Source organism: Rhinoraja longicauda, chromosome 3, assembly GCF_053455715.1.
Source record: "Rhinoraja longicauda isolate Sanriku21f chromosome 3, sRhiLon1.1, whole genome shotgun sequence".
Lineage (NCBI taxonomy): Eukaryota > Metazoa > Chordata > Chondrichthyes > Rajiformes > Arhynchobatidae > Rhinoraja > Rhinoraja longicauda.
Genome location: NC_135955.1, coordinates 41,275,630 through 41,295,887, shown reverse-complemented (window position 1 = coordinate 41,295,887; position 20,258 = coordinate 41,275,630). Strand labels below are relative to the sequence as shown.

Genomic DNA, 20,258 nt, shown 5'->3' with positions numbered 1-20,258 from the left:
CGTATAAGATAATTAGGGGATTGGACACATTAGAGGCAGGAAACATGTTCCCAATGTTGGGGGAGTCCAGAACAAGGGGCCATAATTTAAGAATAAGGGGTAGGCCATTTAAAACGGAGATGAGGAAGAACTTTTTCAGTCAGAGAGTGGTGAAGGTGTGGAATTCTCTGCCTCAGAAGGCAGTGGAGGCCAGTTCGTTGGATGCTTTCAAGGGAGAGCTGGATAGAGCTCTTAAGGATAGCGGAGTGAGGGGGTATGGGGAGAAGGCAGGAACGGGGTACTGATTGAGAGTGATCAGCCATGATCGCATTGAATGGCGGTGCTGGCTCGAAGGGCTGAATGGCCTACTCCTGCACCTATTGTCTATTGTCTATAAATGCAGCAGGTCCGAATCATTCGTAAGGTCCCACACACAATGCTAGCTAATCTATCTTGGTTTGACTGAGGAATTAATGCTGGTCAGGATAATTACTCTAGTGCCAAGAAATCATTTGCCAAATCACAAGTGCTTCAATTTAATTGAACTGATGGTGCTCAACCCCATCCTGGGCTTTGCACCTGCTGTAGAACTCCAAGACTTCTCATAGAGTGATACAGTGTGGAAACAGGCCCTTCAGCACAACTTGCCCACACTGCCCAACATATCCCAGCTACACTGCCTGCGTTTGGTCCATATTCCTCCAAACCTGTCCTATCCATGTAACCATGCACCTTCTGAGAACATTTTGATTTAAAAAAAGTAAAATTAAAAAATATTAATATTAATTTTTAAATAAAGACACTTGGTTTCACTTGCGCATTCCATGCTGGCCAGTATTCAAATGAATGGGGCCATGCTAAATATATTAACCATTGCTGGCAAAATGCATCTGGCCCCTCAGTTCAGCACACTACAGACTGGTTGCCCCACATCTGTCCTCCAACATTGTCCATTCTTCCATACATCCATTGAAGTTAGCTGATGAGTCAGCATGGTTTGATTTTCAACATTTTGGCACCCAACACGATATTGAAGTTTCAGTCTAGATTGTGTGCTCAAGTGCTGGACTGAAATTTGAGTCTAAATTTCGTCTTCAGAAGCCAAAATTAGAATAACTTGAGACAATCTGCTAATTTTGCTCTGAATATGGTGGTCTGTTTCCACATGTGCAAACCTACATTGGTGCTCTGTTAGTAGTGTAGGAGAGAGGTCCTTTTTGTCTGGTGCTCTGCTTCTAATTGTAACAGCCCACACACAGCCTTTTGAATAGCCAGACAGCCTCTAAAATGTGCAGTAATTTAGCCTGAAAGTCTAATCAGCCTTCTCAATCAGCTTAACTTGCTATGTTTTGGCAAGAAAATAATATGTTTTAACAGAAACTGCTAGCATTAGAAGTTTGCAAGAGAAAATTCAGGTAGGCAATTATTATGGCTGTACTCAAGTTTGGCATGTTTCTATGTTGCAGCATCACCAGATCATTCAACAGTACATGGTCACTTTGGAGAACCTGCTCTTCACGGCTGAGCTGGACCATCACATACTGGCTGTGTTCCAGCAGTTCTGTGCCCTTCAGTAATGGCGATTGTGTTACAGCTCAATGAACGTTTTCAAATTCTCAGTGTTTTCAACACCTCTTTTAATCCTGCAGTGGTGAAAACTGACTCAAACAAGCAACACTCTTGTATTAATAATATCCCTTTTGCCTAATTATCTGTGAAAACCATGGAGCATGGAGACAAATGCCATTCACAGTAGAAAGGATTTATCTTCTAAATAAATGCATCTTATGGAATAGTTAGAAACTTTAGAGGCTCAAGAGATGAACATATATATAGTTTGATTCTAATTTTGGTAGTCACCTAAATTTTAAATTTGCTTTGTACTCCTTGGTTTGGTTGTTTGATACTGTTGTCTGCATCTAACTAATACCTGCTCTTATCCTCATGATCTATCTTGCAGTTTGTAAATTAAGTTGCATGTTGTAACTTGTCTGAAATTGTGCTCCTTATTAGTAGACCAAAGTTTTGACTTTAGATGTTGTATTGTGTTCTTTTGATCTTAGTAATAGCAAATAAGCATTTCTACTGATATCAGTAGAGATACTATCTTTTTTTTTTAAGGTGTGTATTTTTTAAATTTACATGTCCATCCAAGCCTCATGCAGAAAGTGGGAAATGGAGAGATGAAGTGATTGCAATTGGAAAAAGATTAATATTTTTTTACAGATTAATGAAAATGCATTGATTCTAGGATAACAATCTTATCAGTTATTGGGTCCTCTCGCTTGGGCTGTTTACAAAAGGTTTTGCAAACATTCAGGGCCTGTTGGGGTTTTTTCGGACCTGGGGAGCTGACTGTATGTGTGTGTGTGTGTGTGTGTGTGTATGTATGGGCGTGCATGCGAGTGTGGTGGAGGGGCACATATGCAATGTGTTTGAGAGAACTGTGCTGTATAAAATAGCAGAGTGCCAAAGTTTGCGATTGTGTTCATTGTGATGCAGCCCCGAATGCTGCATCTTCTCTCAACCCAGACGATCCCAACTGTTCCCAAATAAATGACAATATAATTTACGTGGGGTCTGGATTTTGAGTCATGCAACCACAGGAAAACTATATTAAAAAAAACAAATGGAGAAATATTTTTTGGCCCCAGATTTATATAATCCAATTCAATCATTCTTTCCAAACCACTTTATCCAATCCATCAAATTGTATAATAAAACAAGATATCATTCTAAGGTTCGTTATTTTAAAAAAACACCTTGACATGTCTTATTCTACATTGTGAAATTCTGGCATAACCTGTATTCAGAGACATTTTAGATTAGTAAAGTTTGAATATTGCCAAGTTATAGATGATGCTAAAATTTTGATTAAATTTTTAACATATTTTACAGAATCTGAAATTCGCCCTGTTCTCTCTTGGGTGCTGACGACTGTTGTTTCACTACTTTAGTCGTCTGAATCTAGTCAGTTTCCATTGATACATCTTTTGCATAAGAGTCATTCTCCTTTTACATTTCAAGAAATTGTACCTTGAATTCATATTATCCATGAAATATTAAACCATTTTCCATCCCAGTATTAATCCCTTCACCCCCAATTATACAGACAGTGTTAATGCATGTTCTTTCTGAAGTCCTGTCTTTATATAGTATAGATGGAAAGAATCAGCTAATTATTGTCATGAAAACATTATGCTGCAGAGAAACCCTTTCCACGATATTATTTTCCTTCAGCTGTCTGATATGACATTAACATTTTTTCATAGCCAGGTAGTGAGGTGATATTACTGCCTTTATGGAGCATATTCAGTTTTCACTTCACTTAATATTGCTAGCCATTAAAAACTATTGGACTTTGGGACCACTGCTTTCGCTGTCCAAGAATATCACTCTCGGGGTTATTTTCCCCCTTCACCTTGGCTGTTTTTTTTCATCCAGTTCAACCACTGTCATGCTCCTTTCCTATGTCCTTTGTGGCAGCCAAAACTATCTTTGCTACGGTATCATGCCCTTTTAACATGTCTCTCATCCCAAGTCAATTTATACATCTATACACTAAAACTCTCGTTTGTTTGTTCCTGAACTACAGCCAAAACAGTACACGATAGCGTGACAATTTTAGGCCCACCTTACTCACCGTCGTCCCTTTGGTGCTAATGGAAGAAGTTTCATTGAAATCGGTGTTATATTTTTAGTTATTTCTCATTTTAAAGTTTAAATCTATCTCCTAGAGAGGGAGGGAGGGAGGATAAGGGGGATGGAGGGGAGGGGGGGGGGGGGGGGGGGTGGGTGCTGCACCAATGCAGGAGAGGTTTGGGCCCAATGGGTCCACTTGGTCTAGTTTCAATTAAATTTCCACTTTTCTGCTTAGGGGTTGATTCCTTACCGACACCAGATTCTGTGCGATCTCTGACTTCTACTCTCAACATTTTATGCAATCTCCATTCAGCAGGAAGGCTGCGCAAAGCTGTTTGTTTGAGATGCTTATAGTCATACTCTAAAGATTATAGAGTAAGACCACAGTTATGAAATTTTGCTTTTTAATCAGACAGATTGACGCTACAGTAACGTATTATTTCAGTTTTATGAGGTCATTAATTTGAGCATAGTAGCAATGATTTCTGTGGTCTTTTCAACAATTGCATTTATTTGATTTGGTGTATTTGTTCTTATGTATTCCCTGAGAGACATGTTTAATTTGTGTAGAGGTTCTGAGCCATTTCTGTCCATGCAGGCTTTCACCTGCATAAAATTGAACATAATGGGCTTCCACAGATGGGCTCATTATCCATAATCATCAGACTATTACCCCCTTAGCCAGCTCTGAAGGGGATCGATGCCCTGTTGTTAACTTCGTTTAGGAAGTTGTCTCTGACTTAATAAGCCAAGCCTTTCGGATTATAAATACAAAGTCCTGCTCTTGGATATCTTGCAGAATGATTATATTACAGGACTAGTAACTGGAAATGCCAATTTGAATCTTGCCATAGCAGCTGGAGAATTAAAATTAAAATAATTTAAATCTAGAATGATCATCAAGCATTGGTAATGATGATCTGAGGGGAAAAAAAGGATCCAGTTTACTCAGACCTTCGGGCAAAATAATTTGTCATCCTGACCTGGACTGGCTTGTTTGTTGCTCATGTGGTTGATGCTTATCTACTGTTGAATGGATGGAGTTAGGAATGCACAATAAAGGTGTGTCAAGACATCCACATTCCAGAAAAGAATAAATGGATAAAAATTATGAAATGCATTAATGTCTAGCTCCAGGTTTACTGACCATGGAAACTGTCCGAGATTGAGTTTCTGATATCCCATAATGACTCAAAATGAAACATAATTTAAAGTGCAGTTATGGCTGTTGCTGTACTCTGCCCACTGTATTGTGGCTCATTAAATTAACTTTGTTCCTTGAGTAACATTCAATAATGTATCAAATTACAAAATTAAACAGGGCTTTAAATTATCTCCACATAATAAGGGAATGACCGTATTTTGTTAGAAAGTCACGGATGACTAGTTGCTGCTCCTTGTTGGTCATGAACATTGATGACCAATGATGAATGTTTTTAAAAAAACAGATTCGTAACCTGATCAATGTAACATTGCAGTTTTTTTTGGGGGGGGGGGGTTACTAAAGGAGTACTTTGCATCTGTATTCACCAAGCAGGAGCTCGGTGGAATCAGTGTGAAGAATACTCATAAGCAGTTTGAGATCAAGAAGGATGTGGTGTTGGAGATCTTGAAGGTCATTAAAGTGGATAAACCATTGGCTTGAAGTGATCTATCCCATGTTATTGAGAGAGGCAAGAGAGGAGATTGTAGGGCCCTTGAAGATATATCACACCACAAAACTTAAAGAGAATAAATTCAAGTTTATCTGACCAATGTTTTCGGTGCAATCAAGAAATTGGTACTTTTTTTCATTCTACTTGGTCCTGTTCAAAAATAGAACCTTTTTGGACAAACTTAAGAAGTTTTCTAGAACAGATTATCGGAATACAACTTCCATACAACCCAAGATTTTTGTTATTGGGTGATGTTGAAGGAATAAGACCACAACTTAAAATGAATAAATATCAGAAAGAATTTATAAAAATTGCATTAGCAGTAGCCAAAAAAACTATCGCAGTTACTTGGAAATCTGATTCCTATTTAAGTATGGACCTTTGGAATAATGAAATTTCTAACTGTATCCCACTTGAAAAAATTACTTATAATTTAAGGAACAAATATGATACTTTTTTAAATATCTGGCGTCCTTATCTACAAAAGAGGGGCCTATATATATAGAAGAATTGTTCATATTCTCAATGGTTCTTTTGGGAGAGATGTATATATATATACAGTTTATTCTGTTTGGAATTCCATGGGGCGTGTGCAGGACCCCCAACACCCAGGCAGTCTTTAATCTTTTTTTCTTTTCTTCTTTTTCCTTATTCAATATTGACTGGGGGAAGGGTGGGAGGGTTTGTTTTCTAAAAAGTTCTGTAAAAAATAAAAAATAAAATAAATTTTAATGAACAGCATCCTCACATAGCCCCCCTGGCTGTCCAGATGAGAGAGAGCGGTGTGCAGAACCTGGGAGACCGCATCATCCGTGGACCTGTTCGGACGGTATGCGAACTGCAGTGGGTCCATGTTGCGAGGAAGGAAGGCACAGATGTGCTTCTTGATTAGCCTCTCGAAGCATTTCATGACAACCGAGGTGAGGGCCACCAGTCGGTAGTCATTTAAACACGCTGGAGAGGCATTCTTTGGCACCGGAACAATGATGGATCTTTTGAAGCATGCAGGGATCACGGACTTGGCCAAGGAGAGGTTGAATATTGTGGTGAGCACTGGAGCAAGCTGAGTAGCACAAGACTTTAGTACTCGCCCAGATATACCATCTGGGCCTCCAGCTTTCCTCATGTTCACACGCGTCAGAGCCCACCTCACCTCATGCTCGGACACCGAGAATGTGTGCACATCCCCGGCGGTGGATCCCCCTCCAGCCTCGCTAGCCAGCGCCCCTTCGGTGCTGTTTTTAGATGGCGAGCTGGGGAAATATATAGAAGGCAGAGTTGCGGTGGAAAGGTTTTAACTCCGTGGTGGGTGTTATTCTGATGGAGTCTGTCACCGGTGGATTCCCATAGGGATCTGTGATGAGACCTCGTGTTTGTGAAATATATAAATGACGTGGACATAAATGTAGATGGATCAGCAAGTAAGTTTGCAGACGACACCAAGATTGCCGGAGTTGTGGAAAATGAGAAAGTTTTTCAAAATATACAGCAGGATCAAGATCAGCTACAGAAATGGGTAGAGAAATGGCAGATGGAGTTTAATCTGATCAAATGTGAGGTGTTGCACTTTGAGAGGTTGAATGTATGGAGAAGGTATATGATTGATAGCAAGATCCCTAACACCATTAACGTACAGAGGGATCTTGGGGTTCAAATCCATAACTCCCTGAAAGAGGCAGCACAACTTGATACCATGATGCAGCTCTATAAGACTGGTTAGGCCGTTTTAAAAGTATTGTGTGCACTTCTGGTCATCCCTTTACATGAAGGATGTGGAAGCTTTGGAGAGGATGCAGAAGAGGTTTATCAGAATGCTGCCTGGATTAGGATTATTAACTACAAGGAGTGGTTAGATAAACTTTGTTTTCTTTGGAATTTTGTAAATTGAGAAGAGACCTGATAGAAGTAGATAATATGGTAGGGAGCAGAACTTTTCTCCCAGGGTGAAAATGTAAAAGGCTAGAGAGCATAGCCAAGGCGGGGGGGATATAAATGAGAATGTGCAGGGCAAGTTTGTTTGCAGAGAGTGGGTGCATGGAACATGCTGCCAGGAGTGGTGGTGGAAGGGGATATGATAGTGGTATTTAAGAGGCTTTTAGATAAGCACATGGGTATGAAGGGAATGGATCGTGCAGGCAGAGCTGAGTTGAGTTTATCTTGGCATTGTATTTGGTGCAGACATTATGGGCGAAGGGCCTGTTCCTGTGCCATACTGTTCTATGTTCTAATACGTAGAGAACTAACACTAACTGCATTGTGTATTGTAACTTTGTGACTATGCCATTGGATGGGTAGGGAAATGCTTATTTTAATATAGCTCATTTTTGGGGAGGATCTGGTTGTTGCCTGCAAGGTCTATTTATTGTCTGTCCTCTGCCCTTATGATTGTGGTGAGCGACTTCTTGAACTTCTGATGAATGAAGTTACCCACATTCTGAGACTAAGTACTCGATGGCAAGTGATTGCAATCTATTTTGTAAACAGTACATACTCCAATCAATGTGTACCAACTGTGGAGGGAAAGTATGTTTAGGGTGGTGGTGGGTGCAATGATGGCTGCTTTGTCTTTGATAGTCACAAACCCCAAGTATTGTTGGAGATACATTCATTCAATCAAGTGGAGAGTTCATGACTCGGAGTCATACAGCGTGAAAACTGGTCCTTCGACCAACATGTCCGGTCAACACTAGTTTTACCTGCCTGCGTTTAGCCCATACCCCGCTAAACCTGTCCTATTCATGTACCTGTCTAAAGGTGTTTTAAACACTGCAATAGTACCTGCCTCCTACCTCCTCCAGTAGCTCATTCTGTATACCCACCACCCTTTGTATGAAAAAAGTTACCCCGAAGGTTCCTATTAAATCTTACCTCACCGTAAGCCTGTGTCCTCTGGTTCTTGATTCCCCTGCTCTGGGCAAGAGACTGCATCCACCCGATCTATTCCTCTCATGATTTTGTATACCTTTCAGATCACCCCTCATCCTTTGCACTCCAAGGAATAGAGTCCTAGCCTGCTCCACCTATCCCTATAGCTCAAGCCCTTAAGGCATGGCAACATCCTCGTAAATCTTCTCTACACCCTTTCCAGCTTGACATCTTTCCTGTAACATGGAGCCCAGAACTGAACACAATATTCTAAATGTGGCCTTGCCAACATCTTGCATAACTGCAACATGACCTTCCAACCTCCATACTCAATGCTCTGATGAAGGCCAAAGTGCCAAAAACCTTTTTGACCACTCTATCTACTTGTGATGTCACTTTCAACGAACACTGTACCCCTAGATCCCTCTGCTCTACAACATTCCCCAGAGCCCTTTCACTGTAGTTCCTGCCCATGTTAGTGTTCCCAAAATGCAACACCTCACATTTCTCTATTAAATTCCATCAACCATTCCTCTGCCCAACCAATCAAGATCCTGCTGCAATTTTTGACAACCATTTTTACCATCTACAATACCACCCACATTGGTGTCATCTGCAAACTTGCTAATTATGCCATGTTAGTCCTCCAAATTATTGATATAGATGACAAACAGCAATGGGCGCAGCACCGATCCCTGAGGCACACCACTAGTCACAGGCCTCCAGTCCGAAAAGCAACCTTCACCATTACCCTCTGCTTCCTTCCATGAAGTCATCTCTCCTGGGATCCCATGGGATCTAACCTTCCAGAGCAGCCTACCATGCGGAAATCCATATATGCAATGTCTACAGCTCTGCCTTCATCAACCTTTATGGTCACATCTTTTTTAAAAACTTGGGGTTTTAGAGCCCCAAGGATGTGCTTTATAGATTAAGATTTTAGGGTGCAAAAGAGATGTTGCTCATTACCAAATACCCAGCTTTTGACAGGATCTTGTACCCAGAGTATTCTGCAGCTTGTCACGTTGAGGTTCAATGGTGATCCCTACAATATGGTGACTGGGGTTTCTGTGATGGTAATATCCTGTAGGTGGTAAGGTGAACAAGAGTCATGAGTGTTTAATTGTCGTATAACAACAACAGAACAATGAATTCTTATTTACTGTAGCTTAACTTGCTTGTCTTATTGGAGAGGGTGAATATCTGGAGCTTTTCCATTGCAAATTTTCCTTGCCTCACCAAAGCATTTGAGAGAGAGAACTAGACACTAAACATCCACAACTGTCTGCTCTCCTTGCAGACCGTTTCAAGATCATCATGCTTTACAATGAGACCCTTGAAATTGTGGATCACATTCCATATCACAGGAACCACATGTCAGTGAAGACTGACATCGGTCACAAAATTCACTTCCATCCCCACTCTGCACACAAAGAAACCCTTTAGTTAACTGGGCCAAAAGGGTTTGGCGATCAAATCCTTGAAGCCATTACCACACCAATGAAGCAGTCAATACACTGAAGAACTGGCAATGCCGTCACAACCCTCAATCCATGACCAATATCCCCAGCCCTCTGATTGTGCTCAACCAGTGCTGATGGCTTGACCATATACTAAATCACCAAATCAAGCACTCTACCCTGAGCTGTATTAGACAGCAATTTACTGGAAAATAAACGACATCACAGAGAAAAATATATATTTTGCATTTTTGGGTAAGCTCTGAGTACCTGGAGGATTGGAATGGGAACATGTGGAAGCAATGTGTATGCAGCAGGAGCACTCAATTGAAAAACCCAGGTACCTGCCCCATCAAGCAGCAGTTTAGATCCTGCTTGGGACTAGATTGAGAGTGATCAGCCATGATCGCATTGAATGGCGGTGCTGGCTCGAAGGGCTGAATGGCCTACTCCTGCACCTATTGTCTATTGACTGGAGAAGCAAGTGATCCTTGACATTGAAGGATTGCCTGGGAAGTGTAAAGGGCCACGGAAAAGGACATTGGCAGCAATGTGGGAAACTTAGGTTGTTCGTGTTAACAGGAAGAATCAAAAATCTTTTAAATGTAATAAAACTAATGAATATTATATACATGGAAATAGGTCAAGGCAGGTACTACTAGCAATTGAAAAAAACAAATAGAAGGTTGATCTTTATTGGATGGGGGTTGAAGTAGAACATACAATCCTTGCTGTTACACCAGTTTTTGAAAAGCATAGCTTTCAGCTACAATAGAACCAGAGTGGCAAATCTTCACCCCTGAAGGACGTCTATGAAGATGTGTAAAAGTATACAGACAACTAAAATGAATAAACAAAAATGTTGGGCGGGAAGAATGCACAAAAACATTTGGAAGGCGAGAAACTGAAGCAAAGTTACCAGTGAGTCAGAGTAGGAGCTATTTCATCTTCCGTTGATTTGTAGTAATGCAGCAGTCTATTGACTGTACCAGTTCTAATGAAAGCAACCTAAAATAGTAGTTCAGCCTCTCTGCTCTTATACTGTCTGACATACTGTGTATTTCTGGGATTTGCTGCTTTTATTTCATTTGTAATTTTGGTCAGTGTCTGGGAAAGATTATATTTGCCTTGAAATGAGTGCAGTATAGATTAAAAAGATTAGTCAACCTCTCTTCCCAGGAACCATTGATGAGAAATACGAGTATGATGAGATTAAACTTGATGGACTGCAAAATGATCACACTGAAACATGCAAGATTCAGCGAGTTTGAAAGGATTGACTCTGAAAGGCAATTTCCTCTGGCTGGGGAGGAAATAGATGGACAGTGTGGAATGAGAGTGGAAATACATTCTCAATTGTGGATGCTCAGCCCAGGTGTAAATTCAAATTTGAAAAGGAAAGTTGGATATGAGAATCAAAAAAGGACCACCAGAGAATTGGCATGATCGTTGAATGATGAAGATTGAAGATTTGCCTGACCATCTGTACTATTGCCATTTTTTAGTTTAGCATTTAATCTCTTGCCTTCAGGTTACATTATTGCTAACCATTGACAGTTGAAATGCTTAGTTGCAGAACAGTGTCTGATATGAATTTGATGAACCAGTTGATTTTTCTCTGGATAATCTTTTTTTTCCCCAAAGGTTAAAATGATTATATTCTAGGATACTGACCCAACAGTCTAATTGACTGTCAAGACGACCTTTGATTTGAGGTGGCAACCTGAGTTGCATATCCAAAAAAAAGACTTGAAGAGAATTAACTATCTCCTGCTGCAGGGTAATGTATGGAAATGATAGTTGAATTCACTTTATCAAGCTTCGTTTAGTTTAGATACAGGCCCTTCGGCCCACCGAGTCCGCACTGATCCCCACATATTAACACCATCCGACACGCACTTGGGACAATTTAAACTTATACCAAGCCATTTAACCTACAAACCTTAACAGCTTTGGAGTGTGGGAGGAAACCAAAGATCTCAGAGAAAACCCACATGGTCATGGGGAGAACGCACAAACTCCGTAGACAGCATTCATAGTCGGGATCAAACCCGGGTCTCTGGCACTGCATGCGCTGTAAGGCAGCAACTCTGTCGCCGTACTCCACTGTATAAGCAATTATACATTCCCACTATCTTGCCCTATTAACTCTGCAATTGAATTAATTCTGTGAGATTCAGATGGGGCATGTGAACCTGGAACATTTCCAATGCCATAAAATTTCAGGTCCAGTATATTTTGACTCAGAAAATCACGCAAAACACAGAGTACTGGAGGAACTCACCAGATCACGCGGCCTCTGAAGGGAATGCATATGTGATATTTTGGGTTGGAACCCTTCTTCAGACTAGTTGTGCCTCCCATCTCTCTTTTCCAGCATTCTCCCCCCTACTCCAAATAGTCTGAGGAAGGGTCTCATTTCCAGCACCTTGTCAAAAAAAATCCAGCTGCATGTTTGCCTATTATGCAGGGACTGAGCTGAACATAGCCACCAACGATATTTGCTACTTGCCCTCCACTTCTCAGATCATTTGATTCCTAGCAGAAAGGGCCTCTATGAATTTATAAGAAACTAGAAAAGGGTGGGCCCGTTGGGCCCAAACCTCTCCTGCATTGGTCTAGCACCCACACCATCCCCCCTTATCCCCCCCTCCCCCTCCACAACTGAGCATGCGCGGATCCCACGGCCATCTTACCGTTGGGACGCAAGATGAACATACAAGTACAAAATGGGATTACGTTCTGAGAAACCCATCGGAAACCGAAAATATCGTAAGTAGAAATGCATTTAATGCACCTGATCACGTGGCCGGAAGCGAGCTGCGTTGGCATTTACACCGTTGCAAAGTCGAAATATCGTTAGTCGGGGAGCATCTGTATTAGACCATAACCCATGTAATTGGTTAGCAATCCTATGAATTAACTGATACCATCTAATAAAAAGTAAATTTAAATTCTCAATCCATTATGGTTGAGATTTTGTTTTCTACAAGTTCAATGTGACCAATTTTTCTCATTTTCTACAAGTTCAATGTGACCAATCAAGCTTTGGGTGTGAAAGAGTAATCTGCAATAAACAATTATACCAAAGAAATGTAAATAAACAACTCTGCACAAATTGATTTATTAAAAATAAACTTTATACAATTCTTAAAGTGACAAATCTACATTCTATACAGGAGCCATTAGATCAAGTCACATTTTTTCATAAATTAATTGGTGGCCACATGTTGCACAGGTCTTCTTATACTCATCTTCCTCTTCAAGGTATACTTCTGGCCCATACTCATGTTGATGTGAGGCAGATTCCTTTTTCCACAGGCTACTCCTCACGGTTCGGCGAAGCTCTATATACAGCAACGGCAAGACCCAATTACAAAGGCTGAGACCAACACGTAGTAACATTTGAACGGCAGGGATCGTGTAAACAACTGCTGTTTTATAAATTGTAAATAAATCATGAATTGCCAACTAACGTGTGATTTCTATCATCATTTCCAAAAATAATTTTACAATTTGAGGGCACTAATTGCTGTTCCAATACTCTTCATACTAGAATTGTAACAAAGTTGTGAAGGGAAACTGGATTTTTTTTAAACCCGATTTGTTAGAATTATTTTACTTATTCTTATGGATAGCTGGCCTGCACTATTCCACACACAGAATCCTCTGACCTGGTCTCCAGGCACCAATTAAATTTAGCATGGGATTTGAGGGTTAACATACTCACCTTTCACTTTTTTATCAAACTTCTTTTGCTTCGTTTTCTCTCTGTTCTCTTGCCTTGTTTCTTTAGCCTGCTGCAAAGCCTCTTCACTACCCCACACTTCTAAGGACCGTTTTACTATCTGAAGATAAAGCAGAAAGATGAGCAGTTGTATTTCTTGTTTGGTGAAAGTAGCAATATTAAAGGTGTTATAGCAGATTAAAAGAACCAGTATATCCAGGGGACAAGAAATGGATGAAGGTCTGGTGCAGAACAATGCATTGAACTCTACTCATGGCTGCATGGATTCAGCTGCAGCAATGCAAGAAATTGGTCATCATCCAGGGCCAAGCAGTCATCTATTAGCAAATCATCTACCAGGAGCTGTGTATTATCTGCAGCATGTATTGCAGCATGTTTCCAAAACCTTGCCCTCCATCATTCCCTCCAAGTTATATGACGTGCTGATGTGAACATTTACATAGAAACTTAGAAAAATAGGTGCCGGAGTAGGTAATTTGGCCCTTCGAGCTGGCCATTCAATATGATCATCTAAAATCAGTATCCTGTTCCTGCTTTTTCCCCATATCCCTTGATTCCTTTAGCCCCAAGAGCTAAATCTAACTTTCTCTTGAAAACATCCAGTGAATTGGCCTCCACTGCCTTCTGTGGCAGAGAATTCCAGATCACAACTCTATGGGTGAAGAAGTTTTCCTCATCTCATTCCTAAGTGGCCTACCCCTTATTCTTAAACTGTAACCCCTGGTTCTGGACTCCCCCAACATTGGACCATTTTTCCTGCATCTTGCCTGTCCAATTCTTTAAGAGTTTTATATGGTTTCTATAAGATCCCCTCTCATCTAAATTCCAGTGAATACAAGCCCAGTCGACCCATTCTTGAATTGAACTGAATAAGTTTTATTAGACATGCATGTATACATACATACAAGGAATTTGCCTTGGTGCTTTGCTGGCAAGTAACAACATGATATACAGTAAACAATTAAGAATAAAACTATAATTTAAACATGTGAAGAATGAAATAAAATACCAGAGCAAAAGGAGGCTACAGACTTGGTTTATTCACAAAATGCTGGAGTAACTCAGCAGGTCAGGCAGCATCTTGGGAGAGAAGGAAAGGGTGACATTTCGGGTCGAGACCCTTCTTCAGACTGACTCGACCCGAAACGTCACCCATTCCTTCTCTCCCGAGATGCTGCCTGACCTGCTGAGTTACTCCAGCATTTTGTGAATAAATCGATTTGTACCAGCATCTGCAGTTATTTTCTTATACTACAGACTTGGTTGTTGAGTAGAGCTACTGCTCGTCGAAAAAAGCTGTTTTTCAGTCTGGCTGTGGCAGCTTTGACAGTCCGGAGTCGCTTTCCAGAGGGAAGTGCTTCAAAGAGTTTGTAGCCAGGGTGAGAGGGGTCAGAGATGATCTTACCCGCTCGCTTCCTGGCCCTTGCAGTGCACAGTTCGTCCATGGGGGGAAGGTTGCAGCCAACAACCTTCTCAGCTGATTGAACGATGCGCTGCAGCCTTCGGATGTCATGCTTGGTGGCTGAGCCAAACCAGAGCATGATGGAGAAGGTGAGAACAGACTCTATGATGGCAGTGTAAAACTGGACCACCATTGCCTGTGGCAGATTGTGTTTTCTCAGCTGCCACAGGAAGTGCATCCTCTGTTGGGCATTTTTGACTGGAGTCGATGGTAGCCTCCCATTTAAGGTCCTTGGAGATGATGGTTCCCAGGAACTTAAATGACTCCACAGATGTGACTGATGTTGTTGATGGTGAGTGGGGGGGGGAGGGGGGGCTCTCCTAAAGTCAACAATCAATTCCACTGTCTTAAGAGCATTGAGCTACAGCTGTGTCACTTCCTGTCTGTAGACAGATTCATCCCCATCCTGGATCAGTCCATTCAGGGTTGTGTCGTCCGCAAACTCGAGAAGCTTGACAGAGAAGTCTGTGGACGTGCAGTCGTTGGTGTAGAGAGAGTAAAGGAGAGGGGAGAGTACGCAGCCTTGCGGTGCTCCTATGCTGAGGGTCTGCGAGTCAGAGATGTGCTTTCCCAGCCTCACATGATGCTTCCAGTAAGGAAGTTGGTGATCCACTGACAGAGAGGTTCAGGAACAGTCAACTGGGAGAGTTTGGAGTGTTGTTGCTCTGGCACAATGGTGTTGAATGCAGAGCTAAAATCCACAAAGAAAATCCTTTCATATGTCAGTCCCGCCATCCCGGGAATTGACCTGGTGAACCTACGCTGCAATCCATCAATATCAATAATGTCCTTAAATTTGGAGACCAAAACTGCACACAATACTGCAGGTGCAGTCTCACCAGGGCCCTCGACAACTGCAGTAAGACCTCCTTGCTCCTAAACTCAAATCCTCTCACAATGAAGACCAACATGCCATTAACTTTCCTCACTGCCTGCTGCACCTGCCTTTATCTCTGTTCCTTCCTACTGCTGGGTCAAATGCTATTCTTCACTACCCCACATCACTGTAAACATGCTTACAGCAATCCAACGCACAAGAACACAAGAGGCTGCAGAGAGTGGTGAACTCAGCAGAGACACAGTCCTCCCCTCCATCGGAGATCTCTGCAAGGTGCTGCCTCAAGGTGGCAGCATCTATCGTCAAGGATCCCCATCATCGGGACATTCCCTCTTCTCGCTTCTACCATCTGACAGAAGGTACAGAAGTCTTTAGTCCCTCACCACCAGGATCAGGAACAACTACTTTCCTACAACTATCAGGTTCTTTAACTGACCCGCACAGTCCTACCTCAGCAACATTATGGGCCACCTCTTGCACCACCATGCACTTGTGTTTTTTCTAAATTGTTTTCAACTAATCTTTTCCTCCAACAGTCCTTTTAGACTGTGGCAGAATTGTGTAATTTGGATAATTTATTTTTTGTGTGTTTGTCTGAGTCTATGTGCCTGTGATGCTGTTGCAAGCAAGATTTTAATTGTACCTTTACCATACCCCACTTGTGCAGAGGAAAATAAACTCAACTTGATAATGGTTGAAGAAAATGGTCCACTGCCATCTTCTGGAGAAAGACAGCATATGACTCAAGCACAAATTTCTGTCCGTCTGTGGGTATTTCATCTTCTCTGTAAATGTGTGATTACACTGTGACCTCATCTGCCTGAATGGAACAGGGTCAATGCATTTTCCACTCGAATGCAATAATCCACCAGCCACTTAAAGATAATTTGCAAAAAGAATATCATGCTTCAAGAAAATATCTGTTTTCTGATAGAGCAGGAACATACCTCAAAAATCTTTGATAAAATTAGCTAATTTTACATGAATGTATCGATTATTCCGCATTTACCTGAACTGATTAAAAAATGATAGCTGTCATTAACCATTGCATATGCAGCTTCATCTTAAATTAGTTTTATTCCAAATGATAGGCATAATTTTGCGCTATCCTGTGATTATTAGTTTCGGGCCCTTTCTTCCCTGCATCCTGAAAATGTGCATTGGGTTATAGAGTGATACAGTGTGGAAACAGGCCCTTCAACCCAACTTGCCCAACCAGCCAACATGTCCCAGCTACACTAGTCCCACCTGCTCGCGTTTGGTCCATATCCCTCCAAACCTGTCAAAGAGTCATAGATTGATACAATGTGGAAACAGGCCCTCAGCCCAACTCGCCCACACTGGCCAACAATGTCCCAGCTACACTAGTCCTACTTGCCTGCGCTCGGTCCATATACCTCCAAATCTGTTCTATCCACGTACCTGTCTAACTGTCTCTTAAACGATGGCATAGTCCCAGCCTCAACTACCTCCTCTGGCAGTTTGTTCCATACATCCACTACCCTTTGTGTGAAAAAGTTTCCCCTCGGATTCCTATTAAATCTTTTCCCCTTCACCTTGAACCTATGTCCTCTGGTCCTCGATTCCCCTACTCCGAGCAAGAGACTCTGTGCATCTACCCGATCTATTCCTCTCATGATTTTGTAAACCTCTATAAGATCTCCCCTCATCCTCCTGCGCTCCATGGAATAGTACCCAGCCTACTCGACCTTCAAGGAACCATGCACCTGCACTCCTCTGCTCTACAACACTACCCAGAGGCCTACCATTTACATTGTAGGTTATATCCTTGTTCTACGTCCCAAAATGCAGCACCTCACACTTCTCTGTGTTAAATTCCATTAACCATTCCTCCGTCCACCTGGCCAATCAATCCAGATCCTGCTGCAATCTTTCACAACCATCTTCATTATCTGCAAAACTACTCACTTTTGTATCATCGGCAAACTTGCTAATCTTACCCAGTATGCTCTCATCCAAATCATTGATGTAACAGTAACAGGCCCAGTACCGAACCCTGAAGCACACCACTAGTCACAGGCCTCCAGTTTGAGAAGCAACCTTCCACCATCACCCTCTGCTTCCTTCCATGGTCAATTTGCTATCCATTCAGCTATCCTTGGAACTCGTGCGATCTAATCTTCCAGAGCAGCCTACCATGCGGAACCTTGTTGAATGTACTGAAGTCCATGTACACATCTACAGCTCTAACCTCATCACCATTTTTGGTCACGTCTTCAAAAAAATCAGATTTGTGAGACACGACCTCCCACGTACAAAACCATGCTGACTATCCCTAATCAGACCTTACTCATCCAAATGCCTGTATAACCTGTCCCTCAGAATACCCTCTAATAACTTTCCAACTACAGATGTTAAACTCACTGGCCTACAGTTCCCAGCATTTTTCCTGCAACCCTTCTTGAAAAGAGGCACAACATTTGCCACCCTCCAGTCTTCTGGCACCTCTCCTATATTTAAGGACGACTCGTAAATTTCAACCAGGGCTCCTGCAATTTCCTCTCTAGTTTCCCGCAATGTCCTCGGATATGTCTGATCAGGCCCTGGAGATTTGTCTACCTTCATACACGACAGTACCTTCAGTACTTCTTCGACAGTAACACTGGCTGCTCTCAAGACATTTCTATTGACTGCTCCAAGTTCCTCCATTCTACTGTCTTTCTCCTCGGTAAATACAGAGGAGAAAAACTCATTGAGGACCTTGCCCATCTCCTGTGGCTCCACACAGAGGTGACCGCTTTGATTCCTGAGAGGTCCCACTCTCTCTCTCTAGTTACCCTTTTCCCCCTTATGTATTTATAAAATCTTTTGGGATTGTCCTTAATGCTACCCGCCAGAGCTATCTCCTGGCCCCTTTTAGCCCTTCTGATCTCCTTTTTTTATTTCACTCCTTAGTTCCCGAAGATCCTCCAGGGATGCACTTGATCCTTGATTGATTGTTTAGCAGAGTACAACAGTTTGTAATGTACCCACCTGCAGCCTCAGGTAAAGTTTCATTTCACCCCATTGAATGTTATGCGGATTTTTCCTCAGAGTAAATTTGAGTGCAGGAGTTCTTTGGTCCAGGTCGCAGTCCTTCAATAGAAATTCTTGCTTGGCATCCGTTCGAGTGATAAGTTTGTGTTTCTCTTCGTTATCTCTGTGTTTAAATCAGAAAACCCGTTACCGAGGCTTTTAGTTGCTGATGGAGGAATCTAAAGGTCTCTCCTCTGCCATTGATCAAACTAAGGCCCCAGAAAGAAACATTCGTATGAATGACTATGTGCACGATCTTGTTTCTTTTAATATTGTACACCTATTCCTAGAATACTCATCAATAAAAGTAAAGGAACAGTGGGAGGCTATTTAACCCTTCAAGCCTACTCTATCAATAGGCTCATTACATGGCTGATTCAACTAATTACACAGTTTTTATCCAATTTCCATTAATACCTGTGATTAACAAAAATCTTATAAACCCCAGATTTTTAATTAAAAATAGACCTAAACAATTGTCTATACAACTCAAAAATACACTGAGCTGATATTCTGGCAAATGCTCCAAATTGAAATGCTGGAAGTCAGCCTGATGTGAAAACTGCAGAACTTCAATGCAAATACCAAGCCCACTGAATGATTTCAATGGGATTTGTATAGCTATGGTTACCAAAGTGGAAGTTTCTTTATTTAGTTATTCGTGTTTAACATTTTAATTAGCAAACATTTTAGGATATTTTTCCTAAATATATAATTCTAAATAATTAATTTACTGAATGTTGAAATACCTCAGTATCAGTCTTAAAATTACAGCCTTAACAGCCATTAAAATCAGAGGATAGTGCATTGCCAGCTGTTAAATCCTTCTGAGATCAATTTGGGATCTAAACATAGGAACACATACCCGTTTGAACATTCAATCGCGTCGTGGCCAAGCCTTTACCTCAGCACCACTAACTCGGTGTTCTTTGATTCCCTTAATATCCAACCAACTCTTAATCCAGCTTGGGAATAATCAGCAACCAATTCTCTGCAGCCTTCATGGAAAGAATTCCAAAGATTCACTGTCCTCTGGATGAAGGAATTTCTTCCCATTTTTGTCCTGAATGGTCAACCCAATTCCTTGGGAAATTAACCAATGGCCATAACCGATAAACAGCTCTCCACACTGTGCTGGACTACTTGGACAACAGGAACATGTACGTCAGATTGTTGTTCATCGACCATCATCACTTCCAAACTCAATGAACCTGTGTTCATCCTGATGCAACTGAATTCTTAACTTGCTCATCAGCAGACCTCAAATCAATACAATTGGTAACAACACCACCTCCTTGCTGACCACCAGCATAGGGGCACTTCAAGGCTGTGTGCTCAGTTCCCGATGTTAGGTCTCTTCCTCACGGCGCGGGGTGCGGCTCGGCTGCGGGGCCTTCCATCGCCCGGCGTGGCTCGGCCGCGGGACCTAACATCGCCCGGTGCGGCCCGGCCGCTGGACTTAACAGTGCCCGGTGCGGCTTGGCCGCGGGGCCTTCCATCGCCCGGTGCGGCTCGGCCGCGGGACCTAACATCGCCCGGTGCGGCTCGGCCGCTGGACTTAACAGTGCCCGGT

The 20,258-nt window shown here is 42.0% G+C and overlaps 2 protein-coding genes across 6 annotated transcripts in view; one reads left to right on the top strand and one right to left on the bottom strand.

The window, feature by feature from the left end:
* The window catches only part of ncbp1 (nuclear cap binding protein subunit 1), a 52,068-nt gene extending 49,040 nt beyond the window's left edge, over window positions 1–3,028 (top strand). For all 3 annotated transcript variants that reach the window (XM_078396017.1, XM_078396018.1, XM_078396019.1), the window contains one exon: window positions 1,446–3,028. In XM_078396017.1, the coding sequence (XP_078252143.1) occupies window positions 1,446–1,556 (111 nt within the window). In that variant the 3' untranslated portion in view covers window positions 1,557–3,028. The remainder of the gene's footprint in view (window positions 1–1,445) is intronic.
* Window positions 3,029–12,749: 9,721 nt separating this feature from the next.
* Window positions 12,750–20,258, bottom strand: part of xpa (xeroderma pigmentosum, complementation group A) — a 50,637-nt gene continuing 43,128 nt past the window's right edge. For all 3 annotated transcript variants that reach the window (XM_078396939.1, XM_078396938.1, XM_078396937.1), the window contains exons 5-7: window positions 18,644–18,809; window positions 13,332–13,449; window positions 12,750–12,948 (exon numbers count right to left, since the gene is read on the bottom strand). In XM_078396939.1, the coding sequence (XP_078253065.1) occupies window positions 12,797–12,948; window positions 13,332–13,449; window positions 18,644–18,809 (436 nt within the window). In that variant the 3' untranslated portion in view covers window positions 12,750–12,796. The remainder of the gene's footprint in view (window positions 12,949–13,331; window positions 13,450–18,643; window positions 18,810–20,258) is intronic.